Source organism: Pollicipes pollicipes, unplaced genomic scaffold, assembly GCF_011947565.3.
Source record: "Pollicipes pollicipes isolate AB1234 unplaced genomic scaffold, Ppol_2.1 Scaffold_2555;HRSCAF=2994_pilon_pilon_pilon, whole genome shotgun sequence".
NCBI lineage: Eukaryota > Metazoa > Arthropoda > Thecostraca > Pollicipedomorpha > Pollicipedidae > Pollicipes > Pollicipes pollicipes.
The window spans coordinates 19,065,439-19,092,628 of record NW_023596136.1 but is presented as its reverse complement, the minus strand read 5'-3'; the positions used below and the strand labels follow the sequence as shown (position 1 = coordinate 19,092,628).

The 27,190-nt window shown below is 48.4% G+C and overlaps 1 protein-coding gene across 1 annotated transcript in view; it reads left to right on the top strand.

Moving 5' to 3' along the window:
* The window catches only part of LOC119098783 (uncharacterized), a 112,922-nt gene that overhangs the window by 2,493 nt on the left and 83,239 nt on the right, over window positions 1-27,190 (top strand). Inside the window, exon 2 of the mRNA XM_037221828.1 lies at window positions 19,231-19,439. Coding sequence (XP_037077723.1) covers window positions 19,231-19,439 — 209 coding nt within the window. The remainder of the gene's footprint in view (window positions 1-19,230; window positions 19,440-27,190) is intronic.

Below are 27,190 nucleotides of genomic sequence, written 5' to 3'. Positions count from 1 at the left end.
ATTAAAATACATGCATGCCATATCAGATTAGACCAGATCGGTCTCGGATACTTTGGATGGAGGGATTGCGAGTGAGTTCGATCCTAGGTTTCAAGGATGCAATTCGGCCTGATCCTGAAAATCATCGGCGAAGGCCTGTGTACCTCTGGCCACGTATGATTAAGAAGCCGTGCCTCGGACGTAGCTCTCGGTCGGTGCTGCATGTGACTTTATCCGCTGCCCTAGCAGGCACAGGGTAGTGTTGAGGCCGTAAACAAATCAACCTTAGCCAAGTTGCACTCATAATGAACTTAAACCCCGTCCCAGAACTTCTGATCCAATGCCGCTTGCAGAGACCAAACGAGGCAATTAGAGCTCGTTTGGTCTCTGCAAGCCGCATCGGATGGTAATGGGTTCTGGCTCTATGCAAAGTTGTTTCGGTTGCAAAGGTCAGCTGCAACTCGTAGCTGCGGGCCTGCCCAAGCAGGATCTTGTCTGTTTGAAAGCTATGAGTGGAGCGGTGCCAGTTGGATGCTTCAAGCGTGCCGCAAGATCTACGATCGGGTGGTGTGAGGAGCACCAGTCAGCGGGCAGATGAGATTGATTAAGGAATATCCAGGTGATATGATCGCTGTGTTCAAACACGCGAACAGCGACTTTTTCTGACTTTGCGTGCTATGCGACCCGCTCTGGAAGGTGTGATTTAACTGCATACTAACATAGTGCCATATTAACCGGAAGACAAAATGTAGTGGTTCCTACCTCAGGTTTGCTATATCAAACATGTCGAATGCGATGAATGTAGTGAATGTCATGCATTGAATGAAAAGTTGAACTAACCGAGAAGTCCTCAGGTAAAATAATTGTTCCGACTGTCGTCCTCGCCTGGTATGTCAGTATGTACACAACGTTTCGGCCAGGTAACTTTCCGGCCGTCATCATGTGTTGTTGAGTCCTAAGAAGGACTGGAATGCGGTTGGTTATCAGCCATGCATTTGTCACGAACCGAATTACCTCCTTGAGATGGTTGGGAGTAGAACCAGGGCCGTTTTCATTGCGAGCCCAGTGGTCTACCAGCTCCACTGCCATTAGTCCGCCCCGGTGGCTCAGTTGGTTAGAGCGCCTGCATTCCGACCCACCCATCCGTGGCGGGGTGGGTTCGAGTCGCTTTAGGGCGCTCGCTGTTTGCCCTTGGCAGGTATGGCCTGCGGCCGGTGGCAGCGGTCGCGCTAAAGGTCAGTTGACGTCAGAGGGCAGGACGGACCGTGCCGAGCATTGCGGCACGTAAAGCTTTCGCAACTAAAATTCTGCCGTTGCCTAAATAGTAATGAAAGGGAGGACGAGCTCAGTTCAGCGAAGTTGGTTGATTACTGGACTCGCAATAAAAAAGACTCTGCCTCGAACCTCAAGAATTCCAGGGAGAGAATTCTGGTATGACGCATGCATGGCTGACAGCCAAGCACCGCCCAGTCATTTCCAGGACTCCATGACACCTGACGGCAGCCGGGGAGTAAACTGGCTGACATGTTGCGTGCTTACTAACGCACCAGACGTGAACGATAGTCCGAACAATCATTCCAACCGTGATACTAATACCTCGTCTCAATCCCTCCACTACGAGCGACATACATGTACGCGTATGCGTACATTTAATTCAGCGCGGCAAACCAATCGAACGCTGCTTCAAACGGATGATGATGCGTTCACGCACGCATGATGCGCTCACTCTGCGGACCGATTGGAGCCGTTTCCACCGCGATTTTTGACAACTTAGTTTTGATGGTAGGTTAGGACTTGACTGAATAACGGGGAAAATCAAAAACAGATTCCGGAAGTCTGTTCTCTATCGCTGGTAAAACATCTTAATGGGAACATCACACCAAGGAGTACGCTCGTAGCGGGCTCTAGTTGGGCACGATCCGAGGATGTTGAGCATGGTGCGCTCACGCAAGGCGCTCCTACAACAATGGGTTGGGCGGCAGGATTATGTCAAAACATGCTAGATCTCTGATTGGCACCGGCATAGCGATCTCACATGCCAATTTTGATAAATGGCTGTAAATACATAATTACACTCATAATGGTAAACACATCATAACTTACTAAGGGTTATAATCGGTAACATGAAGTTTGTAGATTAGCATACTCGACAGTCTGAAGACGTCATTAAATCCAACAATGTTATAATTCTGGTGTACCGGTGGCATAATAAGACTACGCTGGTTCTGCTGGCAGCATGCAGGACAGCATAGAAATTTTACGCTGTCGATTGCTCATCAATCCTGGTGAACATTGCGTACGAGTGCCCACTATGACGCCATCCTGACGTTTATGCTACCATTTTCGCTGAATTGTATGCTTAAGTAGCCAACAAACAAACGAAACCTACAACCTGTAGACCTCGCAACACTGTTATCTTCTAAGTTGTCATGGAAAAGCGACTTAATTTGATTTGATTTGATCTCCTTTCACATATCTCAGTCTCAAATATCATAGACATAGCTCAAATATATTCCAGTCTGACTTAGGTGTACGAGTGTCGATTTATATCCTTTTGTGAAGGCCCTGGCCCCCAGTGTCTAGTTGGGTCTCCAGTGTTCACTCGACCCACCAATGTTTTCGACTGGAATATTATAAAAAGTAGGTAAACGATGAACGTCACACAACGCCCAAAGACTGTTATCTGTAATATTTCTGCGCCGTGTCGTCGCAAACGAGGATGCGGCTTGATCGCAGCAACCTCAAAATGGTTTTCTCAAATGATGGGTAATTTTGTATAATAGGAGTTAGACACTTTTCCAATATGACGTGTTTTTCCTCCCGTCAAACATAACATCAGACGCTTATTCCCGCAACCTAAGCATGATATTGATGCCACTGATTCACTGCTCTCGTGGAGGCTTTGATCTTTGATGCCAAATGTTATTTTGTCGGCTACCCATGGAAGGCTACGAGCCTAGCATAGTTTTACTTGAAACCCAACTTTCTTTACGGTGTGGTCTCATGAGAAACTAAAATCAGGCAACAGCACGCAATTTTTGGTGGGAATCGTTGCTTCAAAATGTCGGTTCAGCTTTCAAATAGGGTATGTATCACACATATAAAAACAAGGTTTTGCTGAGACATATTTTGAATCGGGTTCCCTGTTGAAAACAATTGATTGCTTGTTTTCCTAACCACCATTACATTTTTGTAACAAAGGTATAGCAGAGCCAGTCTGCCTCGGGCCCCTATCGAAATAGCTCGAAAGGACCTTTACTGGGTCATGGAAATACACGACTTTCGGCATCGGAAATCAGGCTGACAATGTCCAGCCAGAAACCAAATGGCCCGCTTCGGCGAGCCATGTACGAACGCTTGCTCTGGAAGGCGAATCCCCCGCCACGCTTCTCACATCACGAATGCGGTCAGCATAATCACAGTCGACCTTAGCTTTTCCAAAGCTGGGCTTCGGCAACGACGATTGATGTTTACTCGTGACAATATAGCTTTTTGCGAGGATTTTGCTCGTTGCAGCCAACGGGTTGGCAAAAAGGCAATATTTGTTAACTGCCAGATCGCTGACTTGTTCTTCCCAAGGAATCACATGTAACCTAGGAATCAGCCATGAATAGGCGATCTCGGATAAATGCATGCCACCATGAATGGCAACGTTGGTATTGTTTTTATACCTTTCTACACCTATACTTGCCCCACACTTTTGGGGGCAAAAATAAGGACAGTTTGAGTTTTATCTGGAATCCTGTAGTCTATGTTTTAAAATGTTTTCCCGCATTTTTTTTTACAATATCCAGGGAATTCACCAGTTTGGGACTAAATGAAACTTTCAGACGGCAACGGAGAAGTGCATAAATACGGCAAGGGACAGGCACAGTCGTAATCGACAGGTGACGCAAAGTCTCGGTGTGCCACTTGCGCAAACGACGCAGCTCTTCAGCCGATACACTGCGCATTTTATGCAAGAGTAAATCGTCGATATTATTTGCAGTGGCCGGTACTGAAGCCATCCGTAACCAGTTTCACAAAGAGGGAATAGCGTACAATCTTCGCGTTGGGAGTAACTTCCACAGCTTTTACTTTGGATCCGGTTGCACAAGGCAAGGATTATGTATTCCTACACCTGTAAAATTCTACTCCTTGCGGGGAAATTTGAGGTAAGGAGTTACTCCGTATTTCACCAAGCATTCATCGGATTTCATAAACGCAGCTGATTTGACCATGGAGAAGACATTCATTCCGAAGCTGTGGTAAAATAAAAGGATGCTCTGCCCCGTCGTAAAATCAGCAGTGGCGGTTACAGAGGAGCTGGCGCATGGCCATGCAGGAGCGGAGGAACAGAACATTGATGTCGGGAATTATCCTGCGGTGAGAAATTGTTGAGCTATGAAGCCATGCTAACGTATCAAGGGCAGACTTATACGTAACACAGACATGTACGCACGCATAAGAAAATCAATACAACCGCAATTCGTGTTGTAACTTTGTTTGTCCCTCAAATATATGCCGGAGTGTGATAGATAAAGCTGGCATGTCAGTATGAAAATTTCTCTTTCCCTCATGTCGGGGATCTCGCGAGATCATGTTTTTTTATTCTTGCTACCACACAGGCAGACAGGCAGACAGAATGCATAACCTAGTGTAAGTATAGATCCAGCTACTTCAGGGAACTTTTGTCATTGAGGTGCATATTGCCTTTACACATAGTACATGGAAACTCAGAGCATGACACACGAACTTAACAGTTTTGTTTATTTCTGCGAGCAGCGAAAAATATCGGTAATTATGGGATTCTAACATTTTAGCGACTTAAAAAGTGATCGCCATAAGTTAGGGAAACAGGTGTAGGAAGCGGTGTTACACCGACATTACTTCGGCCAGTCACAAGAAGTAACTTCTCTTCATGAAACTAGCTACCGGTCTGCAGGGTGGGGTGCAGTGGTATTGTGCTGCTAGAGCTAACCCCAGATCCCATTCCCTCACCATGCTAAGTGGTATCTAGCTTGCTAGCAGCTAGAAACGCATGGGCGAACTTTTAAGTGCTGGGCGCTTTGGAAAACTGATCAGCCTAATCGTCGACTGTGTCCGCGGGAGAAGCTGGCCAGATGTTCGCACAAACACCATGCAAGATTCATAGGAGCGACATGCAGTTCAGCCTTAGGTACTTATTAAATAACTAACTTACGCTTCCCACCCTTTTGTGTGGGGGTTGCAAATGCCGCGTAAGTGGATATCTGCCCTAAGGCACTCGGTCATAATAGCACCGTTGGTTGAACTCATGTTGGATTTCGTGCTTAGGCACAGTACGTTTGGCTGAAACGAGTCATTTCCAGTTTCCTGTCCAGCGTAATTTGGATCTCCGCCCATGAACGCAAAGTTTCTTGTCAAAATATGTTCCTGATCGTCAAGCATTGCTAATCATGTGTACGCTCACCGCACAAAGCCTGCGAGAGCAATGTGAGCCTGCCGGCCTGCCGGTTATTTCAAGCATACCCCGACGCGTCGGCCTGTGACCGGTCCACCCGCGTAGATCGAAGCGTGCACTCCCCGGCGGTGCGTGCGGCGGCAGAACAGTGGTCCTTCGCGCACTGAGCGGTAGGTCTCATAAACGAGTTTCCGTGCGGACGTGAGTTTTAAGTGAGTTTCAAGTTTTATCCGCGCCGCCAAGTCATTCCTTGTGCAGTTGGGTTCTCTGATACCGTTCCTGTATGCATGTGTTTGTTGGCTTTCATCCCGGATCACTTTCACTTGTTTTAGACTGACGTACTCTTTTATCTCCCTGACAGATGGCACGTAATAGCCACGTATTCAAGTAAAGCGTCAGGTGCTGTTAAATACATTTTCATATAGCCTTTAGTTCATAACGTCGGGGAGAGTATCTGCTTATCCCTACCAGCGCGTGCGATTCGATCAGTGGAGGTGCGCACGAGTAGGCGGGTAGGTGATGAATTTGGTGATACAATTAGGAAATGTGTTAATTATGGTGATGCCTGCAGTTGGACCAACAGTATTCTTCCCGCCGAAGTTCTGTTACGCATAAGCCATGAGTACAGTCAAGTCAAGGCCCAGTACAGCACATCACCAAGACAGTTTGCCGACAACAGGCCGCATTTTTGCATTCGACCAACGCCAGCTCGCAGCCCCGTGCATGTGATTTGACTTGAGTGCTCCCTGTCGAGATAAACAGCCTACGTTCAGCGCCGATGTACAAAGTTCCGCTGCTTTCGGGCCGACCTAGGGCGTAATTGAACTATTCCCACATACATTGGAACGACGGTGAGCTCTGTTGATGGTAGGAGCGTACGGGTTTCCCGTACTATCGTGCTCGCTGCGTCTATTGCCATCGGTTAAACGCGCAATCCGCTGATTGGCGACGCGGAAAACTAAGTGCGGTTGTTTAAAAACATTAACGCTGGCACAGACAAAGGTCGGTTTTCAAATGCACCTCATCTGAGGGAGCGAAGTTCCGGCGCGTTCGCCTGGCGGATCAGCGTCGTGACGCCAGGCAGTTGCAAACGCCACTGGAAACGGCGAATATATCCGGCTCGCGACACGGCGCCGAAGCTTTTCCCGGTGCCAGTAACGGCCTTGTTTACATGCAAAAGGTCCACCCTAAGCCGACGCTCCATTTGTACCAGAGGGAAGCTTTTTACTGGTCGGCATGAGATGAATTTCCAATGGCAGCAACGCAGAAAGGCTGCTGATAGGCAGGCAGCGCGTGCCACGTTTTGCTGCCCTTGTCTACAGAGTGAGCCAAGATGTCACGTTCACGCTGAAATCGCCGCGGCTTGGATTCCCGCAGCCAGAGCTGTAAGCACGCCGCACGATTAACATTGCGCGCGCCGGCGCGGAGTGAGAAGAGGCGGGGGGGGGGGGGGGAGGGGCGGCGGTGAGAGATGCAGGGGCTCATTCATCAGATTAATCAGGTCTGAAGTATAGAATGTCTCAAGTACGTAATATTCAAAGTAAGAATGTGCAAGGCGCGTATTCAAGTCTACGTGTTCTGTCTGCCCAGACCAGACACGAGCGCTGCGAGACGGCAACTCTATTAACCCGCGAAACGAGCGGGCGGCGCCGACCCCGGCGGGCGGCGCCTCAGGCAGTACACCGCTATTCGGGGCAGCGGCGTACCAAAGCGCAGCAGCACTGGCGGCGCAAGCAGGGGCGGCCTCAGGCGCACGCCAGTAACATCATGATACAGCGCGCAATGCGCCAAGCACATGCTGTACAAATGGAGAAGCAACGGCCGAATTCGGTTATTGAGGGTGTTTTTGACAAGGCTGGCCGTTATAACGGGTCCCTGCATTTTGGAGAACTCATAACGAATATTGTGAGTGGGCGTAATACGGAATGACACTGAAGCCGCCTTAAACGTGAAAAGAAAATTGTCGAGATCGACACGCCATTAAAGGGTAATTCTGGAACGCTGATCTTGACTCAGCCATTCTCAGCGGCATGCGGATATTAGTTCGGGAAATCTAACCAAAACATTTTCGGGTACTACACACCCGCGTGCTGGTTACCAAGGGACGAATTACAGCAGTAAACAAATGAACTTGATTTAATATTTGAGATGAGCAAGAGCGACCCTCAGCTACTGGCTTCTGGCATTTTGAGGTTTCATGTTATAAATAACGAGCCTGCATTGTATCAGTAGACAATCATTAAAAGGTGTATTCCGCCTTTGACAAATATTTTAGAAACATGAAATGAAGAAATCTTGTGATCTTTCATTAATGCAAATAGTACTTAGAAGCGCGACTGTATCACCAGCAGGATACTATGCGTAAAGCAATTTTAGTTATTTTCGAGTCAATTGCGCAGCCAACATGTCAGACCAGTACGGTACTCATTCTTTAAGGCTTGGCATGATTTAAGCGCACGCGAGACGGCATTCGCCAATGTGAAGTTCACGTTTCTTTGGATGGTTGTTGGACTTCACACAACGTATGTGAATTGCAAACGAAGTCTTCTAAGATCTTGAAATGGCCCTATGCAATACGTAACGGCTTGTTTTCCAAAAGATTGCATAACAATTGTGGCCGAATAGCATCTCATCCCGCGTCGGTTCATCTGCTGAAAGACAGCAGTCAGAAGTCGTGATTGTTTATTAGCATACGCCATTGGCATGTAATGCATGAAACATGTAAACTGTGAAGACACAAATGTCTTTTTTTACCACATTGTCACATAAGTACCAGCAGAATATGTGTAAAGGAATTCACAAATAATTACATTAGGGAGGTCATTCGTGTGTTGGGAAACATCACGTTCAAACAGCTAGTTAAAGAGCAGTCGGGAGGGGGGGGGATGTCATTAAATATTGATCATCAATGACCTCCAGGCAGTGAGTGAGCACTGTGTTGTATTATGTTCCTTCGTGCGCTTTTGGAGCCGATGAAATGTTCAGTGGTTCTTCCGCCGTGTTTTGTTGAATTTCGCATGTGGAAAACGTGTGAAATTTAGCTGAAATTATGACGAAGAGTGCGCGTATGCAACATGAGTGGAAATTCAACACATCGGTATGCTGTATTACTTTGTCAGTACAGTGAGTTGAATGCCTCGTACCAAATATTGTGCTGGTTGATAACCAGTGCAACTAACCTCAAGCGTGGGGGCCGGTAATAGTGTAAAATGTTCAATAAGATAGTTTTAATGTCTGCTCAAGATGCCATGTCTGGATTTCTCAAAGTATTGCGAAATAATCAGGAGCAACTGGAACAGCTGGTTACAAACAGCTATCACAGGCTCTCACCTGACGTCGACATTAACCAGTGAGGGCATCTAATCAGTAAACCAATATGCTCTTTTGCGTTTTGTTCGCTACTGTGGGGGAAGGGGGGTCTGTGGTGGGGTGGGTGCATTGTGCTGCTGCCGCTGGTCGCTGGATGTTGTGCATTGCCGGCTGTCGCTATTCCGCCTCCTCACAAGCGAAAATTTAACATGAGGAGCCCATTGGCCAGCGTACGAGCCAGATCATGCTACGCGCGCTACTCGAAACTTAATGACTCTGGTACATCCGACATTAACATACACATATGTGAGACACAAAGCTGGGATAAAGCGGGTGACCGGGACATTGGTGGGATGGCAGATCCGGTCAGGTACTTTGAACGACTGTCTCTCCGCATATTGAAGTGCGCCTTTAAAGAAAGTGCTCCACATATATATGGGGTGCACACATATTAGTGGTCCACATATATAGGAAGCCATGTGGTATGTGGCACGTGCAGACGTGTGGGAACCAATGAATTGGCCGTTTTTGACGGGTTTTTCTATCTTGGGTTATATCTCGGCACACAGTGTAGGTAGAGGCGTAAATTTTGTTCCCCAACATTTACAATTGACGCGGCTACACTTTAAGCGTGCGTTGTAAGTTTGTGCAACACACCATTGCGCTGCAAACTGCAATGCAAGTTGCAAATGGGCAAGTGTAAAGTCGGCGCCGAACACAAGGTGCTTCAGTCAGAACAATTCGTCATTAAGTGTTGAAAAGTACATCAACGTGTGGGCCGAATAATTCTTTCTCTTTACCATCCTTTTTTGATAATTTATCCGCAATGGATCGTTTCCAAATGAACCGAGGCTAATGGGTTGCATGGCAGCTTTTTACGCCACGACGGAACGGCGCTGTCCAGTGTCTCGGCGCACGTCGGCTGGTGCGTCAAGGTTAAGCGGTTTCATAGTTTTAACACGGGCGACGCCCATTTCGCAGCCACCGGCCGACGGCACGACACGCGTCCGTTTTCGGAGCCATTTGTCGATAACGATAAACTTGCACAGCCAGACAGACTATCCCATGGTCCATCGGATTGTATTAAATTGGTAGTAGCACGCCGCACGTGGCACGTGAACACGAGGTGAAAAGATTGGTCGGTTTTGACCGGTTTTTACGTTTTGGGCCACATCTTGGCAACCCGGTGTAGGCAGATATATGGATTTGTTTTCCCAACAGGCACAACTAAAGCGACTACAGTTTCAATGTGAGTCGCGAGTTTGCGCGGCGCACGATTGCGCTGCAAATTGCAAGACAAATTGCGAGCGGCCTAGTGTTAGAAGTCGGTGCCAAATACACGGCGCTAACGCCAAATTTGTTCGGAACTGAGTGTTGGAAAACATATCAGCGTGTTGGTCTAGTCATTCTGACTCTTTTCCATCCTTTTAACATGTTGTGCAATGGTTTGCTCGCAAACGAGCTTAAACTAACGGGTTGCATGACGGTTTTCCACGCCGCGACGAAGCGCTGCTTTCCAGCCTCTCGCCGCCGCCGGCGGTTGTTCAAGATCAGATGACCGTTTGATCACGTGACTCGCTGCAGCGTTGCAATCGACCGATTGCGTCACACCATCTCGCACCGATGCGTAGACAACGGCGGGTCGGAGCAACGCGAGAGTGGCACAAAAGCATGTGCCATGCAAAATCACACGGTGGCACGTATTACGCGTCACGTGCCCGGAGATGGATTCCGCCCTCACACGGGTTTCCATGTTTTATGCCGCATCTCAGCACCCAGGACAAGGACATACTCGGGAGTGGCACGCTTCGATAAGGAATGGAACGGGCGGGAAGCAATGATTGGCCACACGCATCACGTGTCATGGCGCCCACGTGTTGAGGTATGATTTTCGCTATTTTCGGCGGGTTTACACGTGTCTGCGATATCGCTGCAACCAGGACACGAAGGGACCTGAAAATAGCTCGTTTCGATCGGGTATCGAACAGAAAATTGTGCCTTTCCAAATGGTACGGTCTCGCGTATCACGTGTCACGCGCACACGTGCTAGCCAGATGGATTTTAAAGCATACGCCATTTTCACGTTTTGCACCACAGCTCGACACTAGGTCACGAAGCCATTCTGGTGTGGCATACGTCAGCAGTGAATCGAACGGACGATTGGCTGGAGCCACGTTTTTGCTCACACGGGTCACATGTCGTGGCGTACACGTGCTGAAGTATGGATTTTGATATTTTTGACGGATTTAAGCGTTGTCGAGATTCCTCGGCACCCAGGTCACGAAGCGACTTGAGAGTGGCATGTTTCGATAGGCCGTCTGACGACCAATCACGTGGTGTAAGAGGTGATGTGGCACGTGTCGCGTGCCACGCGCACATTGACTGTGAGGGTCCAGTTTGTCGATTTCGCCAGTTTTTAAGTTGATCGGCCATATTGTCATGCTCAAAGCATGTAGCAACACGGGACTGGCGTGCCGCGACAAGAAATTTAACGGCCAGTCGTTTATTTTCACGTGGGCATACGCACGGGTCACGTGTCACATCCACACACTCCGGAAAGATTGAACTTCGCATTTCTTTTTACAGATTTAAAAGTTGTGTACCACATTTTAGCACCTCGGGCATGGAGTCACTAAGGAGTGGCATGCTTTGATCGGGAATGGAACAGACAACCACGCGGCATAAATTGCAATGTCGGACATGCTGCGCATCACACGTGCGCGATCTAGCGAGATGGACTTTACCAGTCCCGGCCATTTTTCACCTTTCGTGTCACATCTCGGCAACCAGAGCAGCTAGGACCATGAATCCAACTGAAACACATAAATAATTCAGAATTATACTTTTTAAAAAGGAGCAAGCAAGCGTGCGAACGCTTTTATTTTCTCAACAGATAACTGTGCTGTCTAAAACAGTCTTTTCCACTTAAAAAATATACCAATAGCTGTAAATACGTCTGCCCCATCACGTCTGATGCTTCTTTCAGTGTTTTCAGGAACGAAACATTCCCTTCGGCCATGGTATCCCACCTCCACCGTTTTGCTGGTCATAACATTTAAACTGGAAAAAGGCGCCAGATGCGTTGAGAAAAATAGTCGTCCTGAGACCCAGGGTACGCCTAAATTGGCAGGGATTCCACGCAATCGGTGAATTGCATTGCCAAGGGCTCGCTGGATATCAACTCTGGAAAGTCATGAACGGAGCACAGGGCCATCCAGGCAGGAAAATGAGTGACTCTGTTAAGTGATGGATGATGCCTCTTTATCTGAAATCGCTTGCATACAGACTGATGCGTGATGCATGTTTACTTGAATTCGTTTTCATGTACACGTATTTGTCGCGTATTTTGATTTTTAGACCAATATGCATTGCATCGTAGTAATGGCTGACAATTGCCCCTTGTTTAATTCCCCCAATGTTGGTGGCCTGTAGAAACTGTTGCACACCGTTTGAGAAAAAAGAACCTGAAAAATCGAGTAGGATCGGCAGTCAATGTTGAATTTACTACCGATATTCCTTTGTTAGAGGCATGTAGCCGAAATATCAACCCATCTATCTCTCCATTCGCCTGGTTATTCTACGGGGTAAAAGACTGTAAAACTGTCTTATCCTATAGTCATGCTGCAGAATGTTTGCCGTTCTTAAAGGCATAAGATAAACCTCTCCAATTTTTCACATTCACAGTTCAACAAAAACACAGGGTAGCAGTATCATCAGACATTTCATTGGCTCCAATAACTTATGATGCATACGAAACAAAGCATTCAATGATGCCTATGAGACAAAACACGCTCAATTACATCCAAAAATTCAGCAGTGCTTGATGATGTTGATGCCACCAGTGGTTTTCAATGGTTGATGTTGATATTGCATGACAACCCGCGCAAGCAAAAAGACAAAATAAAAAACAGCCGGAAAAGCGGCATTAGTGTAGGGAACCCAATCCATCATGTCATTGCATAGCTTCAGTTATTCAAAAATAATGCTCTTGCGAGGAGGCGTGATAGTGGCAGCCGGCGACGCAGAATACCGGCAGCAGTCGGGCAGCCGCCCGCGTACGGCGCTAACCAACACAAATACCCCCCCCCCCCCCCCCCCCACCCCCCCCCCCCCACCATCCGCCTATTATCGCTTCATTTAGTTGAAGGTAATCTGTGAAAAACTCCCGTATGGAAAGGGGTGAAAATCTTGCGACGTCTTAATAGCGCGTTGCGCCGTATTTTGAGAACGACAAAAGGCAAAACATTTTGTTGCCGGGGACAATTTACTTCGTCGTGAAGGATATCAGACTAAGCAACTGGGCGGTGGTGGGAATGCTGAAAAGCCCACATCCCACTCAAAACCTAAGCTTGTTGCCGGTCTTGACCTCATGGCAAACGGACACGGAAACGGTGTGTTCAGATCGAAGTGTCTCCAGCCCAACCAGAGAACTGGAAGTGGTGTGTACCTTGCATTAATTATCAGCGCTTCTTTCTGTCGAAGGATATGCGCGTATTCTGCTCTGCGCGTCCAAAGGTTTTTGGACGTCCTCGGTCGCAGTACAGAACAACATGTATCGGCTGAAGCGCCTAAGTAGTGATTGTAATTAAAACCATGTTTGCTCAATGTGGACATCAACTGGGTTTCTGCACGCGTCGTTAAGGGAGAACTCTTTTAAGTGCGAGCGCAGAAACTGCTGCGAGGTCAATTCTACCTGAATGCTATAGTCAATAAACTGAAGAAATCATGCGCTACACGACTGCATGAAATTAATCGTCGGCACTTTCGCATTAAAATGGAGCAGTGGGGTTGGTCCAAACCGATAGAACTCAGAAGCTTTGTTACGATCTTATCTGGGCTGTACAGGGATGGTAAGGACACCGCGAATGCAGATTAAAATGGATAACAATTTGCATCAACATGGCCAGACCATGTTTGTTTAGAAATGTTCAACGTTCAGTCAGATTTGACTAGTGACGCAACTTACGTAAAGCAGTTTTGAGCATGCGCGCTCGCAAATCTTAACAACAAAAAACTTGGCGCCAGGCATTGCAGCCTACATAGGCAACGCAGCGTCGGCCCCGCGGCTAATGGCCAATGGTGGACGAAAATGATGACAAAGCTGACAGAAGTACCTTTGAAGGGTTAAATACTTCAAACCGCACGTTTAGAGGCTAGCCGGGTGTTTACTTCACCTGCGAGACTTTTAGATTGATGAACTGAACGGTTTGGCCCTTTCAGCACCACTAAGAGGTGCTAGAAACTGCCGGTAGAATTTGAGGAGTAAAGAAGGAATCTATATTTTTCGTGTTGCTGTAGCTGTTAATCTGTTCAAAAACAGCCTCAAAATTGTAAAAAAGATGCGCCCAGCCTAAAGTTTGAACGGTACGAATAATTTTCTTAGACATTGGAAAACACTATTCCACGGCGGTCGCTCTCGCGCGCACTGCACCCGTCGCGTGGTGTTACTGGCAGGGACTAACGCTGTTCGGTTTTGCGGTAACTGCAACCCAGGCTATCGCCGCCGTTGCTTCCTAGGTTGCGGGCGCACAGGCACAAAACTTTTTTATAATTTGTGTCACTAGTCGAATCTGCAAAAGAATAAATGTTCTCATGCAAATGTGGGATGGCCTCGATTGTTTTTGAACTCACTGTGACCTACTTATTTCACTATTAATGAGACCCCTTATTTTGCCCGGCAATGGATCCCTTAAAGAAGAAAACGACGAGCACATTATTGATTCCGGTCAAGGACTGGAGGGCAATTCCATTCCGCCGCGTGGTGTCTTCAAGCAGCCGTTCTGACGACACGGGGCGGGATCCCCTGGCCGATCCGAAGGCCGCTGGAGGGATGCAGCGCATCAGATTGGCCCTCCGCCTGATGCGGCAGGCCTTCTGACCCGCGCAGAAGCAGCTGACTCCGGATCGACCCAGAAATCCCCAGTGACCCAACAACATTTCTGCTGATCGCGGTAGGTGGTCAGATAATGGGCACATATATCCGAATTCGGCTTAACGGGCCCACGCTGGAGTTGAGGCCCTTTACAGTATGCATAGAAAACCCTAATACGAGGGGCCAGATAGAAGCCATCTGGCTGATATTTCAGGCCATGGCAATACGGGTGGGGCACAGGGTTCGAGTCCAGTCGGGCGCTTGATCTTTGGTCCCGAGGGTCCCTCCGACCCCTCTCCGGACCTCTTCAAGCAATGTCCGTGACCGATTAGGGACCACTAGCCGAGATTAGACCCCCTGTTATGCACTGTGGGACATTGACTGCCAAAGGGCCGCAACAACTGTTTCAGGGACACAGACGAATGCAAATCGTGGCCACCGGTCTTGCTCCTGCATGGAAAATTGGCCCCAAAGGCTTAGACTGACAGGAAGCCAACTATTCAATGTTAGTGGTCTCTGGACGAGTTAGACAACTGCATTATCTCAATGGGTCCTTGAATGGTACAAGAGGACTTCTGACTAATATTTCAGACCACGACCCTACGGCCACAACTATTTATGTGACCTACAGCCAATCTTTCGGGCCCTTATGCCCTCCAACCGGGCGTTCGACAGGCTGTTCCGCTGGGCCGCCCTGGCCCTTGTCGGGGGTTATTGAACAATGCCCTAAGTTGCCCCGGGGCCATCTGCGGGCACAGGGCCTTTTGTAAGGCGCTGTGGGCCACTGCCAGATACAGGGGCACCGACCAGTGTTAATCTCCGGCTCTGACTTGTAGCTGATTAGGAAGTAGGCCCTCAGGTCCATACCGATACGGAGCGGACTGTGCGGCACTGGTGGTGCCTAACCAACATATAGATCCATACCGACTCAAGGCGTCCCTGATCGGCGCAAGAAACCCTGTGACTGTTATTTGAGGGTCCGTCCCCGCAGACCGGAGCCCCTGAATAAAACTCAGACCAGTCTTTGTCTCTTGACCCTCAAATCGAGCCTTCGATTGTCTGACCCGATGGATCCTTCAGGCTCTTCAGGCCTCCTCGAACACTGCCTCTGACTGACTTGGGGCGCTTTGCCAGCACAGGGTCTCCCTTAGGCGCTGTCGGGCCCGACCAATGTAAATCGCTGGCTACGGTTTTGTCCCTGCTTGGAAATGGGCCCTCAGGCCCATGTCGATACGGAGCTTAATAACGGAGCAAATGTGCGTTACTGATGGCGTCTGACCGACAGATGGGCCATTAATCGACTCAGGGGCCCTATATCATGCGCGCAAGTCCCTTTTGGCTGGTATTGGAGTGCCCGGTCCTGCAGGTTCGAGATCCCTGAATACGACCTACGGCCGGGATTTCGAGCCCTTTGGGCCCTCAAATCAGCGCCCCTAGTCGTAGGTCCCGAGGGGCTGAAGGGGCCCACGGAACCTAGGGGGGCGACGCGTGACCTCAGTGCCAACCTCCTCCGCCCCTCTCCCTGCGTCACTGTTTCAGAAGCAGAAGCAGAAACCGATTCTAGAGCTTCAAAATGTTACCAAATCATCAAAATATTGGTGGCAGAAAAGAACTTCGACTACTGCTACGCTGTGCTTCGACTTCGACTGGGCTACCAACATGTTCTGCGGGGCGAGGGGGGCCAACGTGGGTCTTCTCCCGATTAGTGATAGCTCATTCTGGGCTAAAGATAACATCATCACATTCCAGACATTTGTATGTTTGAAAGGGAATATTCTCAAGGTTAAAAGCAAAAATGTATCCTTCACGGACTTGATCTGTGATTTGTCTAGCATGAGGAACTGACACTTCCGAGACCCAACGTGAGCCATTTTTCAGCCTATCCAGACGTGGGTGTATCCCGGTTCTGAAAAATGAGAGGTGCCTTTTCGGCACATGATATGCTTACTGTGTCAGCCTACAGTGGATAGTCCGACGATTTAGAAGGGCCTTTTTGAGTCTGCAATGACTCTTTCCATATCTAAAAGGGCCCTTTCTGAGCCTACCATGGGCCCCTTCCTAACCGAAAATGTGCCGTTTCTTTGTCTACGATGGGTCTTTCCTGATAGGAGAAAGATAATTTACAGGCCTAAACTTACGTGGGCGTTTTTTTTTACCTGGAAATGGATTATTTCCGGACCCGAGATGGGTCCATCATAAGTTGAAGGCGGGGCGCAGGTCGGGGGGGGGGGGAGGGGGCAACGGGGGCACACATGTCTCCCCTTTGGTTCAGACGTGCCATTAGAGCTCCTCGGGACCGACGATCAAGGACCCGACTAGCGGGCCCGAAAAGTTGGCCAGATGCTGTATCAAGGAATCCCGGCCCACAAGCATCCATCGGAGGGCCTTCTGCACCGATTGGGGGCCCCTGGGGGCAACGAAGGCTCGCGAGCCGATTCGCCATCACGAATTTCAAACAGTCTGCCCTGTAGCGACCCAGAACCCATTTTCAAAGCCGGGACTATCCTGGGGCCCGCGATGGTCATTCAGAGGACTCTGCATTGGTCGAGATCCCTGTGGCAATGGGGCACCACTGTGTTGGTCAAGAGACCCACAATGCGTCTAACAGTGGACCCTGTATTGATGGCAAGAGCCCCGAGTCGGCTATGGTTCCGTTTTCTCAACAGGGACAGGAAGGTGACCCCGAATGTCAGGAAACGTCTTTAAGTCGACCGGACTCGCTGGTAATAAAAGGAGATAGAATAAACAGCAATGAAAAACGGCAAATGGCAATGAAAGGGTTCATAATGAGACAGTGAAAGGGTCCTGTGTCAGGCACGGGCCCAAAAATGAACGTGGCCGTGGAGCTTCACCCGTTTTGATCAGGGGCCGACAAAGCGAACAGGCATCATCCGCCAATTATTAGACCCCCTGTGTCGGTGAGCGATACTTTGGCGTCTGTGGGGGGCGATACTATGACGTCCACGGCCCTTGCGTCCATCCGAGATAAATTGCTCCGGTCTGAGGGCCTTTCGCGTCAGGGAGGGGACCGATATATGATACATGATACATCCCCTGCGGCCCTCCTGATTGACCAGGGGGCCCCGGCCAGCTGTGCCTCCAGAATAGAAGCCGGCAGGTATCCCGGGTTACGGGTTGAGTGGAAATCCCTTCTAACCCCTGACCGGGAAAGGCAATGGGGCCTTCCAGTGCTTTATTTACGCGGCTCCCTGTGCGTGAAAGGTAAGGGGTCCGCTTAATGTTAAATCCACTGGTCCCCTCAACGAACACATTCGTCAGCATGATGATGACCAATGTAGAACTCTTGGGCCCTCGAAATAACATGACCAAATCCGGTGATATTTTGGGATGCCTTTTCACCGGGAACCCTTTATCAAGCTGCATGCCATCTCCACCAGCTATTACCAAAACTTTGGCCTCTCCCCTTGCATAAGATGGAAGTTGTGGGACCTGAGATAGACTTTTTTCCGGGCTGCAGTATTTAGGTGGGCCTTTTCCGAGCCTGAGATGCCACGTTCTCCGTCTAAAACGTGTTATTTCACATGATTTAAGAAGGGTCCTACTTGAATATACCATGGGCCCTTTTCGGACCTGAGAGGACCCTTTCTGTGCTCGGGACCTTTTAAGTCCACAAAGGGGCCTTTTTCGGGCAGGAAAAGGGCCCTCCTCGTGTCTGAAACTGTTATAGGGGTCTCTCGCCTTGAAATTGGTCGTTCCCCGACTAGAGATGGGCTCTCTATGCTTACTGAGGTGACCCAAAATAAACGAACCTCCTCCTTGAATCAGTCGGGGCTCCCATTTGGGCCACCTTTAAACATGGGGAAAGATTGGTCTAGCCCTCACCTCATACATGAGGGACAGTTTGCCGGCGGATACACCGTCCACTGGCTTTCTGAGCCTACGAATGGGAGCACTCCAGACCAGAGGTTGGCCCTTCCCAGCCCAGAAAGTGAGACAGGTCTTTTCTGAGTCTTTCGGAAGTTCTCTTCCTTCCTGTTCTTCTTTCCGTTCCTTCCGGATCTTTTTAGAGTCTTTTTTTTCACAAGTCTTTCGGTATTGATTTTTACCTTCCTTTGCCGAAGCACTCGCGATTACCAGAACTGCTATCTCGCATGCCTTATGCTCATGCTAAATAGTAAACATGACAAAAAATACAATAGTGATATTTTGATATATAGGAATATAATGTGCAGTATGTGAACTTACGAAATAATGAAAATAGCAAGACGCCTGACGTATATTTTGATATGACGTGTATATATATATATATATATATATATATATATATATATATATATATATGACGAATAGTGACATTTTGATAGGAATATAATGTGCAATATGTGAAATTACAAAATAATAAAAATAGCAAGACGCCTGGCGCATTCAATAAAATTAAAATGGAACTTGCTGCGCGAAGTTACACGTCTGGACATGAAGTTTCGCTGCTAGGTAATGGTTCTCGCTTACATTTCTTGACGAAACACCTGCAAACTTTGACCCAGCCAAGATAACCCTAACTGCCTCCTAAGTCACATTTGGCAGATAGTTCGTGAGCGCGGGCACAGCGCATGCGACGTAGATGGGAATGGGGCCGTGCTGCTGTGTGCACTGCTCAACCTCGCTCTGACCTGCGCCTCCTGGGCAGTGACGGTCGGCAAGGTGGAGATCGAGGAGCTGCACGTGCCGAGGTACGTGCTCCGCGGCCGGGATGTGCGCCTGGCCTGCCAGTACACTGCGCTCGGTACGCGGCTGTACGCCGTCAAGTGGTACAAGGACAAGGCCGAGTTCTACCGCTTCCTGCCGCAGAACGACCCGCCGCAGAAGACGTTCACCGTAACCGGCTTTACGGTCGACGTGAGTGACGACGGGCACTCGCACCAGCCAGTGTCGACAGATTGCACAGGCTGTTGATGTTGGCGATGTGTTGTTTTTCTGTGGTAGCCCTCGTTCTTGGTTGTTCCAAAGTGTTTGTTATTTTATGCCCAATATTTTGCCTCCGAAGCCCGACTCTGAATAAACCTGCCTGGTAAGAAGCCGGCTCTGAATAGGAAGTCTAAAACAAACCGACCGAAATAACCACAGTCTGCACAGGGCATGCTGTAACCGGCCCTACTGGAACGGCTTCACACGTGCAGTCGCGTGGCAAGCGTTCCAGGGTTTAACTGGCGGGCATAATGGGTACCGTAATGCGGACTCAGCCGAACTTGTCTCGGCACGCATCTGCTCAATCATCAAGTGAGGTATGGATCTCGACAGCTGTGCCATGTGGGTGGCGCGACTTATTGAAGTATGACTACAAAAACAGATGTTTAACTTGACTGGTAACTTGACCGGTAGTTGAGGCAATATGGAACCATGAACCATCCCAGAAAATGACACAAAATCGAACTTCCACAGTGGCTGAAAGGGTCTCCGGCATGCATCGGTCATCTTGGGCCCATAAGAGGGACCAATCGAGCATAGATTACGGGCCATCTATGCTCGATTGAATGTTCCTATGCTCTAAACTTTTTGTTCCTTTACTAAGTTTTACTCATGCGCGTGTTTTAAAGGTGGGGTGCCAGCAATGACTACCATCTGGCCCTCCCCCACCTTAAGTCATGGAATTGTCTTGTCACTAAAAGACACAACACCACGAACAGATTACAAGTCGGGGCCGATGTCCTGTGTCGGGGCTGCTGACAACTACATCAGGGATGGTAAAAGTGTATGTCATGTCGCTGACAGAATTTATGCAAGCAAAATTGTCGCTAACAGCGTGACGCGATACCATGTGCAAGAAATGGCAACGACGTCCATGCCCAGCAGTGTAATCAGATATCGGTGTATCACCGAAAGCCTCTTTTATCGCCGCAACTTGTCATATCATGCACGCCACCGAATCGTCAGTTACACAATGTCGCTCAACTAATGCCAGGATAGCTGTGCCTGGGAAGAACGCAAGCACACCGGCCTTACTCAACGGGACTGTTCAATCACAAAGGCAGTCTTCTTCCGCCCTCGGGACTTGCCGTGGGCTCACGCTTAAGGTTGATCTACGGCTGGATTTGCCATCCTCGAGCGCGAAAAAAACGGCGAGGGACCTCGGCAGCCAGGACCGCTGAATGCATGACAAAATTACAACCGTCGGCAGATTGAACTTGGCGATGGCGTCGAACATACGGGCCCAGTCGAGGCCATGTGCCCTTACGGAAATCACGTGTGCGCTTTGAGCCCCATCCCAACCATCTTCATACTGTCTACCAAATCCTACGCATGCTCCAAGCTTGGCGCGACATGTGTTGCCTGGTGGGCGCCTTGCGATGCGCCACAGCATTCCATACATACAGGTTTAAACTGGGTTTTGCTAGAAGACGGTTGTTTCGGGGTCACAGAAAGATGGGATCACGGAACTGTTTAAGGAGAACAAGCACCGGTTGCTTCGTATCTTTGTCACGCTCAGCAAAACCAGGAACAAAAAAAAAACAGAAAACAATTATTTACGGCTGCAGCCCAACATTAGACGACTGTTACATTGTTTGGGGGACCGAAAGCACCAGAAATTCCGGGCTCTGGCTTAATGTTTTACCGCCGTTTGAACAATGAAATGACATGGGGTCCCACCAACACAACACAAACCTTGCTACCGCCGATCCTAGTCCTCCCTGCTGCCATTTTTATGCAGAAGCCTAACAGCTCGCTTGTTGATTTGGACGCGCTGGAGGCGCGAAATCTTTAGTTTTGTTGAACTCGTGTGCCTGTCCCTATCTGGGCCATAGTCTGAAGATGTGTTCCAATTTCACGAAAATTAAGCCGCACATAAATTCGTAACTGAGCATTGGCATGCTCTGCCCTTTTGAGCCGCGCTTCAGTATGTTCTCCGCGCAGAATGTGTTGAGGTTTTTCATAACACGTGACAAACAGCAACTCCGTTTAAAACAGCAGAATTAAATCCAACTACTGGAAAAAAGAATTTGATCGTCAATGATAACCCTTAAGATTTTCTAAGAGACCCACAAGAGAGCTCTGAGCTCTGAGCCGCTAAGCGCTCTGTCTGACCGCACTCGGATTTTACACGCCGATCCGGGACCCCAGCCTTTCGGCACGCTTTTACGCAGGCGGATATCTTGAAAGGAATGTTCCACATTCGAAGATATTGAGATCATCAGCAAATATGGTGGAAAAGGCTTACTTGTAACAACTGGTGCAGCTTTCAAGGCTCAAAACAACACTAAGTAGCGAAATTTCAGGTTGCAAAAATGCGCCCCGTTGCGTCATCGTTTCATGGTATCATGGAATCGTTTTATGACGACAGCAAAGCCTGGCAGCATCTGGCAGCCAGACCTAAAGAATACCTTCGAAACGCATGAAAGCTAACGTCAGTCGGCCATTCTCGTTGCGCGGGCGCTGTGTCCGGTGGCGGATAAGTGAATGACTTTTTGTGGATTTTTGTCTTGGTATTGGTCGTAAGGAAGGCTTTGGCGGGCCGTTTGACGTACGCAACGTACCGACCGCCAGCTTTCATGGCACATTATTAATATCAAAGCACGACATGCTGTGAAAACTGTCATGTAGTGTCACGAATATCTAGCCGAAACCTGCCAAGGACTGCTGAGAATTTAAATACTATATTGTTGACCTAGCCTTGCCTGCAGTGCTGTAGTCCTGGCATTTATATGACGTGATGTGCACATGAGTTACTTTCTTTATTATTTGTAACTGGAAATGGATCTGCATGCAAAAATTAATAAATATGTAACATTGTTCTGACTTGATTGCCGAAGCATTGTTATTGCTATGGCCGAGATAGTAAGGTTGAGCTACTAAGAATGTTGTTCTTGCTTAGGATTATTTATGCAATTACTAGTTAACACTGACATAACCGTTGTGGTGGAACGGCATTCTCGCTGGTGATAGTCCTTCCGCAGTGTTAAATCAGTTGTTACCAGTCATTCATAACTTATAGGCTGCAATCTCAAAGGCTTGACATGGAGTAGTCAAACATTGTGGTACATTGTGTTATGGCACGGGTCAAAAGTGTCATTGTGGCACTACATCAGTGTTACGCTGTGGCATGGCATAATGAGCAATGATACCGTTTTTGTAGAGCAATCCCTGCTGCTTTCTTAACTAATTCCAGCATGTAAAGATGGGTCAAGCGTTCATTCTTGCATTACCTCCTCATCTGACATATCACCGACCAATAACACATGGTACTATATACAAATCACTTTCAGCAGAGCACACAACCAATAAGTGACATCATTTGCTCAGCCTTTTTTGGGAATACACAAGATGTAGGTGAGCAAGATGCAGTGCGTCGTCTGCTTCCGCAGCCACCCGGCACGCTGCAGCCATCAGGCTGCTTCACTCAAACATATTGTCCACACAAGTAACACATGTAACACATGTATAACAAGAAAATAGTACACGTATTGAACTGACACTCTAAACACGCTGGCCTTGTCTACGGCTGGAGACATGACAAGTGTATGTAGTTATGGTTAGATGGGTGAAATGCGAGGAAGTGATGAAGCTGCCAGTGCACACAAGGCTCATGATAAAATGTTATTGAGAGCTATCCAAGAAACCAGCAGCAATACTTCTATACCTTTCTCAACAGTCAGCATCTCGCACAAGTTGCAGTTATTATGACATGGATGACTCGCAAGCAATTCTTGCCTGCATGCAAAATTGGCCAATACAGTAGATGTGCAACCATAATGATATAACACTATATTTTCAGCGCTCTTAAGAGAAAGGCAATTTTGCAAAGCCGCATCATGTGAGCTTATACCAAGCACGTGCATTAATGAGCTGCGCAGACCTGCCGCTACTGCCAAAACAAATTACTAATATAATGGCATGCAATGGATTAATTACACGCTGTTATACCTAACTAGGTTCAAAATGCTGTCAAGAGTACAATGAAGTAGCAAATTGCCTTTGTACCCCCTGTAACATGGATGCTAATGTTTCTTTCAGCTTGATGGCATCACTACCTTGTCATGTTCAAACGCAAACATAAAGATAGAGACAGGTTACGATATATCACATTGTATTGGGAGCCATTAGGCTTGAAGAATACCAAGACAATGCTCTCTCCCAGAAGTACAAACCTCGCGCACCCTCCTCATCATATCAAGATCAGTACACGCCACTGGCACGCACCACCAGTGACCACACTCATTTTGTCCTTCACTCTGCTCGCAGCAAAAACAGCCCTGCGTACACCTTCACAAGACCCCAGATTCTGCGGCTTACGAGGTCAGGAAAAATGGACGCCCCACTCCCGCACCGTAACCGCAGGATCTCTAGCCATGACATCAGTCTCCGCAAGGTGGTATTGACGGCTTTCAGTGGGGACCCTGAGCAGCCAGAAATAAATGTTAGTGACTGGAGAACTGCTTGGGAGCCAAAATGGTCCCTGAATGGCTAGATGGCTGGTCAGACCCCTTACGAGCAAAGTCCCCGAGCGGCAAGATGAGAACTAAGCACCTCCTGAGTGCCCAGAAAGTCTCCTAGACGGTCAGGGAATTCATTCAGCATCCAGAAGGGCCCTTGGGCGACGGAAGGGGCCTTCCAGTGTCCGAAAGCGCCCTGAGCAGTTAAGAAGATCCCAAGTGTCCTGAGGGATTTGAAGATGCCTAAAGTACTTCGGCGACGGAGCCCTCAATAGCCAGAGGAGTGTTTAGATGGCCAAAACGACCTAGTGTGATCAATTCAGGTCAATCTAGGCCGCCCCAGTCAGCCGTCACCAAAAAAGGTCTTTATGTTGTTAATCCACAACTTTGTCACGCAACACCTGCCATAAACAGAGAAATTGCAGAGAAGTTTGTGAACAGCTTCTCATCAGCCCGACAGCTCTTTCTGAAAAGAATATGCCGGCCTCACTGGAGAGCCGATGCGACGTCCCCCCTCCCCCGCCTGAAGTTTCTGAGGATACAAGGCCAGCATGTTGTACTGTTGCACCCAATTTTGTGCTGGCCATTTCGGTGGCCACGACGATCTGCGGCCGGCGCGAGCAATCAACGTTTCTACGGACCGCTCGTGGGAGCCTGACACTGTTACATTAACTGAACCCAACATTTGAAATACAGGCGTCCAGGACCACGTCCAGTGGTCCTGGACCTGCACAGTGGTACATGGGGCTGCTGTGATACATGGCGCTGATGGAGTGATGTAGGAGCTGGATGTCTTTTTCATGGAGGATCTGGTACCAAAGATGTTGGGATACGTCTTGTGGGGGTTCACTTGGAGGCTGTTGAACTGACAACAACTTTGAGTGTGTAGAGTGGAGACTTATGGTTCATAGACAGTTAATAGATATCAAAAGCTGGCGTACTCCATGTGCCAGAAACGCCGGAAGTGCTCCAAGAACTTCCGGACCCAGCGGTTTCCACGCACCCTTGTGCTGCACCTGAAACGATACTCGCTGTAGCAAGACCAAATCAGAGGCAAGCTGAATACCACTGTTGGCGTCTCGGCCAGTGCTCTGGACCTGCTACCATACTCTGCCACACAGGGGGAGCGGCCAACCATAGGGCGGCTGATCAACCATTCTTGCGCGTTGCACTCGGGCCGCTACACGGACCACTGCAAACACCCCTCTTTGATGATGGTACGAGTATAATGACTCTAGCGTGCAGCCCATCCGTATGCGCCGCTGCCAACAGCTGTGAACCACGCATGCTATTCTTCGAGCTGGTCAATCTCTGACCTGGTGCTGACCTAAACGTCTAACCCAGGGGGGTTGCGGTCCAGAGAAACTCGACACACCCATACCCACCTTAGTCCCGTCAGCTGCTCGTTTTTGCACTTGCTTATTTTACTAATGTTTCCGTAACCGAATGAAGCAGAGGGACTCATCATCAACTGCATTGTTACACAACGGCGTAACGACTTATGTATCTATCAATGCACACAGCCGGGTAGATAATTTCTGCTGAAAAAAATGTTTGCAACTACAACTGGTAAGTTATCTCTTTATGGCCGGTACGACAGCATTGCAGTGGTCGCTCGGCGTGTCCGAGGGTACGACAGCATTGCAGTGGTCGCTCGGGACGGGATCGGTGTAACGCGCATCAAAACAATTAGAGCACCTAAATAGTCATTAGCGAACAACTATGCGTGGCAGTTTCGAGCACGCATGCTTCCAGTCTTGATAAGAAAAGTGAAGCTGTAGTCTCCGCTAAACCGCCCGTTGTTGGCCATCGCAGCCAGCACAATGTAGCAACGCGTAATGTCGGTATTATCGATTAAATCGACCTTTCGGCATTATCAAATCAATCCAAATGGATCCTTTACTATCGCTCTTCTTCATACTACGTACAACTTCACGTTTTGTATTCTGCTTTAAACAGATTAGTTCTCCGCCTCTTTGTTTCGCTTTTCTCGAATAGTAAACATATTGCAACCAGATGCTTCAAATTCCTGTAAATTGTCCCCTAAAGGTGCTCACGGATCCAAGATTCAGTGATGGCTATCAGGTCTAAATTTTCTTCCTGCATATTAACTGAAGTTTGCTTAATTTGTTCCTGATACTTCGCGTATTTACACAGAGCTTTCTTTTCTAAACTTTCATAGTCTTCTTTTTGGCTCACTGTTCAGGAAATTTGAATTATCGTTTCCTATGTGTTCTATGTTTACCCTGGCATTCCCAGAAGCTAGTTTCCGTGAAGAACATGTTCATGCATCCTGCTCAGGACTTGAACAACTTTTTTAGATATGTGGCGTTCATCCCTCTGATACAGGTCTCTTGAGTGGAAAACATATCACACTCATGAACAAACGTGAGGCCAAGCTCGTCACAAAGTTTCTCTACCCTAGCGTTGGCTGCCAGCACCCTGGAACTCCACTCAGGAGATGCTCCGAACGTAGGCAAAATACCTGTCACGGTCTTTTTACCTCCGCTTTGATGTAGAACGGCCAAAGGAGTTTTAATATCCTTCATCACCTTCTCAGTCTTCTTTTGCCTTATATTGTTTACTCCTATCTGCATTGGTCTTTACTCATATCTGCAAGACTGCACTGGTCTGGTTTTTGCTGGTGACTTGCGCTTTCACCGGCAATATGTCCTTGGCATTGGCCCCAGGCTTCGTGAAACATCTCCCTCCTTTCCTGGCCTTACAGAACACCCTATTAAAGTATCTCATTCTAGAATCCCCCTATATTCACAATCCCTGCTTCGTCATCGCTGTCTTTCTGCCCTACCCTACCCTGGTATCGCCCTGCAGTGCTGTAAAACTATTCCTAGTAGGCACAACAGTTTCTACATTTCCACATGTATGCCTCAACCCTTTCCGTGCTCTATGCCATGCTTCACCCCGGTGAGAGGATGGTCCCTCCCTTACATCATCCGGACCTACATCTGGCCTACTTTCCTCATGCCTGTCCCGCCTAGCCTTACATAACCTAACCTTAATGCTCTGGATTTCCTCACAGATCGCTAAAGCCTCACTTTTCAGCTCACCACAATCAGTTCACACTTGGCCAACTCCTCAGCCTAACTGAAATCTAAACAATCCTGTCTATCCGTAAAAATATGTCTCTCCTCAGAATTGTATTTTTACTCCTTGCTTCTTGACACACACTCTGCGCCTTCCCTGGCTCTTTCTTCAGGCTAT